Genomic DNA, 8,766 nt, shown 5'->3' with positions numbered 1-8,766 from the left:
ATATATAACAAAATATTTGCTGTTTCAACTTTTTTAAACAAAAACTCTGCAGTGATCAGGCCCACTGGATAATCTCTGTATTTTAAGGTCAGCTGCTTTAGAGCCTTAATCATGTCTGCATAATTCCTTCACAGTAGTACCTAGATTAGTGTTTGAATAATTGGTACACCTAAGGCCAAGAATCTTAGGTGGGGTTGGTTGTCTTAGAATTCTGCCTACTACCCTTAGTTTTCTATGTAATTAAACCCATATTTTTCATCTGTTACCTAAGTATTCCCTCAGTGTATTCAGACACACCAGGTGTTTTGCAAGGTTCATCATCTTGAAGAAATCTGGATGTTCTTATCATCTCTAGTCTGGACTGGTTTTACCTTGTGCTTGTGTACAACTCTTATAGCTGAATCCCCTTTCAATGTCATCAAGAAAATTATTTTTCCTTTCCTTCTGATGAGATGCCTATTTTCTGTATCTTATGTCTTCTTTCTTGTTTTAATCCCCCTTTCTGATGGAGCACACCCTCCAGTGGCATTCTGCAAAAGATACTAGGAGGGAAATTTTTCTGAGATTGTGTATATGTGCAGATGTCTTTGTTCTGCTTTCACATTTGATTAGTAGTTTGACTGGGTGTAAAACTCTAGGTAGTCCCTCAAAATTTTAGAAGCATTGTCTTTTGCTCAGTGGCTTTCAGAGTTGCTCTTTAGAACTCTGAAGCCATTCTAATTCCTAATTCTTGAATGTGTCATCCTTTCTTCCTGTTTTTGGCAACTTATATGATTTTGTTTATGGTCCCATTTTCAGTTTCATGAAGATGCTGATATGTTATTACCCCATACTTCTGGATATTTGATGAACCTTTCAAACTGGAGACTCATTTTCTTGGATTCTAGATAACTTTATTATTATTATTATTTAATAATAATTTGTTGTGCTTTTGCTGAAGGTTTACACAACAAATTAGGTTCCCCTTTGACAGTTTCTACACAAATTGTTCAGTGACATTAGTTAGATTTTTCACAATGTGTCAGCATTCTCTTTAATTGGGTTCTGGTTGTTCCGTTTCTAGTACTCCTGTTTCCCTACCCTCTTTTTGTTTTTGCTTTAGAGTAATTGTTGACCTTTTGGTCTCATATAGATGGTTTTTACTTTATTGCCTTTTATTATTTCCTCCCCTTTGTGTTTTCTCTTTCCTCTTTCTGAACCTTTTATTACTTAGATGTATGATAGATGTTCTGAATTGTTCCTCTATTTTTCTTATTATTTCTTTCCTGCTGTTTCTTACCTTTGTCGTTTTGCTCTACTTTTGGGGGTTTTCCTCAACTTTATCTTCTAACTTTTTAATTGAGTTTTTCTGTCCTGCTGTCATGTTTTTAATGGCTATTAGTTCATTTTTGTTTTGTTGAATAATCCTTTTGTATAGCATTTCATTTTTGTCTAATGAATGCAGTGTTTTCTGTTATACCAGTGAGAATATTCATAATATATTTCTCCAAACTTTTATCTCTGCATCGTCTTTTTTTTCCCCTTCAAGATGTTGTATTCTATTTATTTGTTTTGTTCTTTATTTTCATGTTAGAGGTTTTATAATCATATCTTCTGGTTGCCTCAATTTTTTTTTAAAATATTTTATTATGAAAATTATGAAGCATACATAAAAGAATGATGAACGGTGTAATGAAATTCTTAGGTAACCATCATCCAGCTTCAAGAACTATCAACATTTTGTCTGTATGAATTAAGGAGTTAGCACTAAAAAGTTGATTGGAAGGCTTGAGTGTGTTTGGGGAGCTTACTGATTATGGGTTTTTCTTTTAGGATGATTTTACTGAATTGTTTTCTAGGGGACTTTCCTTGCTAATTTTAAGATCTTTCTTGATGAAGAATTCTTCAGTCCCCTTGCCTGATGTGTTCTAATTTAATCTGTCTGTTTTATGTAGTACCGTTGTACTATTATTTGGTGTTTCACATTCTTGGACTGCTTTACTTTTGTAGAAAATAAACTGGTTTTATGCTGGCGCAGGAGAGGGCCATTTGTTTGGCTGCTTGTGGATGGGATGAAATCTTGGGATTAAACTGCTTTTTAAACACATTCTAGAAGTCCTCTTATTTTTAATACCTCTCTTCTAGCCCTCCACTTTTGAAAATATCTGATGTTGCAGTTACTGAATCTCTTGGAGGTTCTGTGATGTCAGTGAGGTTGCTTATTGTGACCCCTCCACCCCTACCCCGACTCTGTACTTCTGTTTCTGAGACTGCTAAATCATTTACCATTTGCTTTCCTTTCTAGCTTCCAAATATGAGTTGCTTTTATCTCTTCTTATGCTGTTTTTGTACTTAAGGTTTTAGGTCTTAATGAAAAAATCCTTCTAGGTCCTGTTAGTAGGTTTAGGGAGAGAACAGTACTAAATGCGTGTGTTCAATCTGCCAGCTTTCTCCAGATGCCAGTATAGTAATTTCTTATACTGGTGTGGCTGGAGCATGGAGTACAGCTTGGGTGTGGTAGACTTATCTGGAAAGCTGGAAGAACTTCTCTTGATGTTGAGAGAAAGGAGTGGTGTGATAATTTTCACTATACAAAGGTATTCAGGCTACCAGTGGGGGAACTGGTTTGGAATGGGGTAAAACTAAGGTCAAGAAGACTAGTTAAGAGTCTCTTTGTGTTAACCATGAAAGAGATGATGAGGATCTGAATTAATGCCCTGGAAAGAAGGGGAAAAATGGAAAAATATTAACAAGATAGAATTTGAATGTGTGTTGAGGAGGAAGAGGATCTATTAGGTGGTTGTTGTATAGTTTATCACTTGATAGTGATACATGTCACTTGAGTTTGGAAATGGAGGAAGAGAACAGTGAATTTGTTCAGTAACAGAGTTCGAGATAGCTTCTGGGTGATGATGTCTTTAGTTATGTGGATATATGTCTAGAGTTCATAGGAGATTTGGATTGGATATGTAGAATGGGCAACATCACTGCATACATGGGACATGAGAATAGAGCCAAAGATAATACCCTGAGATAGGCCAGTATTTAGAGAGTGCTATTCCATTTTTCCTTTCCTTAATTTTTTGCTTTGAAAATAATTATAGATTCACAGATAGTTGTAAAGACAGTATAGAGAGATCCTATGTACCTTTCACTCATTTTGCCCCAGTAGTTGCATCTTATGTAATTATAATAAAATATGATTTTTTTCCCCTCCTTAAACATTTCTGTTACTTTTCTAAATATTTGATAGGTGTATTTTTGAGCTTTCTGGTTATTGTAGGAGGCTAGGTATATCTCATAGTTAAAACTGTGGGCCCAAGGAATGTTCAAATTAAATTTATTTAAACCACATAATCTGGAATTGGTCACATTCTTCAAGCCACTAAATTACAAGGTATTGAATCTGGTTAGGCTTTGACAGCCTTCAAGAGAACATCCTCCAGAAATTGAAGATTTGCTTGCCATATTATCTTGTTTGGCTGGTGAAATCTTATTATCTAGCCTTAATGTCAGTAACTGGCAGTGATACTTTCTTTGTCAGGAATGGTAGTGCCCTCAAGAGTCTTTGTATGTTTAGCAGTTGGCTTACTTTACTAATGCTAACATATTTTGCTTATTGGGATGTGCACTAAGTAAGTAGATACATTCTAATTTTCTAAGGAGACTTTAAGTCTGTTTGATAATTAAAACTAATTCAACTAGTTTTTCTTAATGTTCTTTTTTTTCCATGAAAGATTGAGCTATCTTTTATATGGAGAGTGAAATTTAACTGAATTTTAAGGCCCAGTATACTACTTTATTAAGTACGGCATTTTTATAATTCTCTTCCTTTGGAAAAATATTTAGGGAGGTCTTTAATTGATTTTTAGTTATAGAAAGGGCAAAACACAAGACATTTAAAGATAAACTTTGTTTCTACTGAAGTATTTATACCTCATTGATGAAGAATGAGATTAATATGTATATGTTGTTACAGTGGGGACTATATATATATTTTGTGGCGTTGTAATTTGCTATAAACTGTATTGACATTTGAATTATTTTTTAAGTGACCAGGTGTTTTTATATAAAAGGGAATTTTGTTTACTTAAAAATGACTTATAATATACTAGCAAATAGAAACTATTAAACAGTTTAATAGTTTATTTGGTTTCCTTTCAGTATTTATCAGATTATAGAGATTATTATGCTTTAGAGATTAATTTTTTATCCATGTTGCTTTCTTCCAGAATGCTTAGATTATAGTGTGATACATTGAATGAGTCAACCTGTGTAAGATAATAATTTGGCAAACTTGGAATTTTAGATAAAACTTCCTCTCCTTCCTCCAGATTTGTGTTGTTGGTGCATTACGTATATTAACAAAAATTCTTCATTTAATACACGCAGTTAATTTTTTTAAAAAGCATTCAGTGTATTTATTTATATATAAATAAAATCTTTCTTTGCCACTTCCCCAACATCTTTTTTCCCTCCACAAATCTACCTAGTGTTAACATTTTTTTCTGTTTGCTTCTAGTATTTTTGCATATCTACACATACAGATATATAGATATTTTAACAAATTCTTTGACATATGGAATTGTGATACATACTTCTGCACCTTTTTGATTAGATTTTTTTTTTTTTTTTATTCCATGCTTAATCCTTTGTCATGGCTGCTCGGTATTCTAGAATATGAATGTACCATAATTTAATTATCCTACTGATAAACATTTAGGCTGGGTTCATTTTAAATTAGTTATTTAGGTGAAATTGTTTATAGATGTTAAAATATGAATGTTAATACCTCGTTAAGAGATAGGGAGGGGAAAATAAATGTATCTTATATGTGGAATCTGTCAAAACTAACAAATGTGTGGAGCTTTGGCATGTATTCTTTTATTGCCATTAGGCAGTCTAATAGTATTTTCTTGTTACTTGCTTTCCAGTTGTAACTTTGTTTTAGTAGTGCTTATAATTAGGACCATCCTAAAAAAAAATCTGATATATTTTTTATAAATTGGTTTTAGAACTTTTTAAATGATAGGTAACTTTTTGGCGGGGTGGGACCTTAGAGTGTCTTATGTTAAGTTCTATTTATACTTCCTATAGGGATTAGGAGCAGACAGCAAGAACCTGTACCCTTTCCTGCTCCCAGTTATTCAGCTGAGTACAGATGTTTCCCAGCCTCCACATGTTTATCTTCTGGAAGATGGTTTAGAATTATGGTAAGAGGAAAAACTTGATACCATGGATCTTATTTTTTTTTTCCTGGCCTTCTTTATTCTTATGCCAATAAAGTAAAGGTCATGCAACAGGGTTTTAAAAACTCAGCATTTAAAAACAAAAACCTAGAATCAATTTCCACAAATTGGGTAACGTAAATAGTTCTGTCTTTTCTTGGCAGCTGTCATTCAATGTAGGCTTACAACAGACAAAATTAAAGGGAACATCTCAGTAGGAATTCAGCTGCATTTCATCTTTTGGAATTTGTGATATAAAATGAGAATTCTGATAAATTCTCTGAACTGAAAGTTGAGTTAATATCCCCAGTCTGTTCATTGAGTTATTTTGGGGGATATTGAGTTATTTTTCAACCTCTTAACTACCTTATCTGTTAAGTGCTGCGATAGTATGCCTCAGCCCCAAATATTAGTGCTGCTTATGGTCTTGACTTACTGTTCTACTGAGTAATAGTATGTACTGGTAAGAAGTATAAAAGTCGGCTTCTGTGCCTGGTCAGTGCCATAAACCTTTATTGCATGCCTGCTATGTTTAAGGAACTGTACTAGAAAATCCTTTTGCTTTAAAAAGCTTATTTTACTGATGGCAGCAAGTTTCTCCAGGGGTAATCTTTATTTAAAATGTAGTTTATAATACATGAAATGTTAAAAAATTCTAAAATGCCAATATTTATATTGGAATTATAAAAGCAAACCACAGAAATAAACTATGGAAAATTAACATTTGTGGTTGTTTCTCCCCTCCCTCCCCTCTCCTCCCTTCCTTTTGTTTTTTCTTAAATGTCTAGGAGTTAATGTCTTTGATTTCGAGAAATTGTCTGTTGAGTAAATTATAAATTAATAATATATATCAGAATACTGGAGTCCCTGGGTGGTGCAGATGTTTATGTTCTGGACTACTAACCAAAAGGTTGGTGGTTCAGACCCACCTAGAGGTGCCTTGAAAGTGAGGTCTGACAGGCTGCTTCCCAAAGGTCACAATCTTGAAAACCCTAGGGAGTGCAGTTCTACTCTGCACACTTGTGGTCGCCATGAGTTGGAATTGACTTGATGACACCTAATAACAGTAACATCAGAATACCAGATGAATGATTTTAAACCATAACTGGGTAGATACTTACTACTTTACAATTTGAGTTTTTCTTATATTTTCTTCTAGGTTATGTTGTTTCAACTTAAAGGGCATGAGCATGTTGTTGAGACCTTTTATGTTTATATATTTGTACAAAGGATGGATTACTCTAGATTAGGGGTTGGCAAACTTTTTCTGTAAAAAACTAACTAGTAAATACTTTAGGCTTTCTAGGCCATACCATCTCTATCCCAACTACTTATTTTGGCTGTTGTAGTGCCAAAGCAGCCATAGAAAATATAAAGAGTGGGCATGGCTGTGTTCCAGTAAAACTTCTTTTACAGAAATAGGCTGTGGCTGTATTTGACCTACAGGTTGTAGTTTGACAATCTCTCCTTTAGTGTACATACTAAAATATTTATGTCTGGCATATAAGTACTTGACTGTAAACATACAGATACAAGATAATATTGAATATGAGAAAAATACAAAATATTAATTGTAATAAAGAGACAAACTTGGATACATTGTTCACTTCAACCGTAAAATTATTTATCAGTATTCCCATTGCCATTGAGTCGATTCCAAATCATAGCGACCATATAGGGCAGAGTAGAACTGCCCCATAGGGTTTCCAAGGCTATAATCTTTATGGAAGCTGACTGCCGCATCTTTCTCCCAAAGAGCGGCTGGTGGGTTCAAACTGCCGACCTTTCAGTTAACAGCCGAGTGCTTAACCACTGTGTCATCAGGGCTCCTTTATCAATATTACAGACCTAATAATGTGTTTATTGTATGTCTATAAATTTTTAAAGGATTACGGAAACATGTAATAATAACAGTGCATTCTCTGTTATGGTAATTTATTTTTTCCCTAGTCTTTATTTATATGTAAAACATATTAAGATTTTTATATAATATGTAAAAACAAATTTATATTTTTGATTTACCAAATTTATTAATACAGATTTCTTTATGTATTTTTCTTGGTGAGTTAGAAGCTCTTATTTGGAATCAGACAGATAAAAGTGCCAATCCCAGTTCTGTCACTGTATTAGCTTGTGATTTGAATAAGTTTTAATAATGTTCTGTGAGCCTGGTTTTCCTTAACTGTAAAATGAGAAAAAATAATTTCTGCCTCACATGGTTGTTGTAAGGATGAGATATTTCTAAGGTGTTTAGCACTTTGTATATGGAATTTGAGGCCTGGGAATGGATGAGATTGCACAGGAAGGGAAGGGCAGATAGAGACCGTTCTGCCCAAGGCAGAATCCTAATGAACTTAAAACATTTTGAGGTCCTAAGAGGTGCCATTAAAGAAGACAGATAAGGGCTATCTACTGATACAGGAGGAGAGCCAAGCCAAGAGGAGAATGTTTCTTAAAAGAAGGAATGGTCAACAATGTCAAATGCTGCTGATTGGCCTCATAAGAGAAGTAACTTCGGCCACATGGACATGATAGGAGTTTCAGTGGCGTGGTAAGAACAGAAGTTAGAATTGGAACAGACTAAAGAATGAATTGTAGATTATTAGAGACAATGAGCATTGACAGCTTGTTTGAGAACTTTGTCTATGAAGAAGGTGGTGGAAATGGGAAAGCAGCTGCCTGGTGTGGGGAGTGGGAGATTAGGAGCGATGATGCTGGAGCAGAAAGTGGGATAGCTGAAGGTGGCAATCAGGTATGGTGTTCAGAGCTCAAGTGGAGGGACACTTCATTATAACTGGAGACAGAAAGGTGAATTTCTGTATTTTGTATTGAGACTAGATTCAAGGTGTTCCATCTAATGGCTTCTATTTTCATAATAGAATAGGAAGCACAGTCAGTCATCAGCTGAGACTATGGGCTGGAGTGTACACAGGATATGAGAGGTTTATGAAGAGAATATATAATAGTTATCTTGGAGAAAAAGAATTTGAACTTACTAGGGATAATGAGTACCAGTTGATGTCTGTGATCATGAATATAAAAGCAAAACCCTTCAGATAGGTCATGTTGTTTATTTTTTTCATGGCTCTTTTTCACCCTCTTATTCTATCTCACTAGAGATTCATCAGTGTTAATAGTCTTTTCAAACAACTAACCTTTGGCTTTGATTCTCTTTGTATGTTTGCTTGCTATTTGTTAATTTCTGCTCATATCTATTATTGCCTCTTTCTGCTTGTTTTAGGTGTATTTCATTTTTTGTCTTTTGACCTACATTCTATAGAATTAGCTCATTAATTTTTAGCCTTTCTTCTTTCCTAATATAAACATGTAATATTATAAGTTACTTTTATTTTTAAACAGAATTTGAACAAAAGACCTTAGATAAACACTTTTTCTTTTAGGAAATAAGTGGTAATGGATGCTAGTAAGCAGCTGGCAGTGCTAGCTATGCACTATTTAATGTAATACGCTCTTCATTAAAAATAAAAACAACTAATTTGATTCCTTTTGCTGTTTACTAAAGAATTTATATCATTCTCTTTTCAAAAACTTTTCAGAG

General features: G+C 34.0%; 1 protein-coding gene across 5 annotated transcripts in view; it reads left to right on the top strand.

The window, feature by feature from the left end:
• IPO11 (importin 11) overlaps positions 1 to 8,766 on the top strand; it is a 274,257-nt gene that overhangs the window by 128,924 nt on the left and 136,567 nt on the right. For all 5 annotated transcript variants that reach the window (XM_023729611.1, XM_004374553.2, XM_023729613.1 and 2 more), the window contains exon 21: positions 5,077 to 5,192. In XM_023729611.1, the coding sequence (XP_023585379.1) occupies positions 5,077 to 5,192 (116 nt within the window). The remainder of the gene's footprint in view (positions 1 to 5,076; positions 5,193 to 8,766) is intronic.

The sequence above is a fragment of the Trichechus manatus genome, unplaced genomic scaffold (assembly GCF_000243295.1).
Source record: "Trichechus manatus latirostris isolate Lorelei unplaced genomic scaffold, TriManLat1.0 scaffold00029, whole genome shotgun sequence".
Taxonomy (NCBI): Eukaryota; Metazoa; Chordata; class Mammalia; order Sirenia; family Trichechidae; genus Trichechus; species Trichechus manatus.
This window is presented reverse-complemented; position numbering and strand designations above follow the sequence as displayed.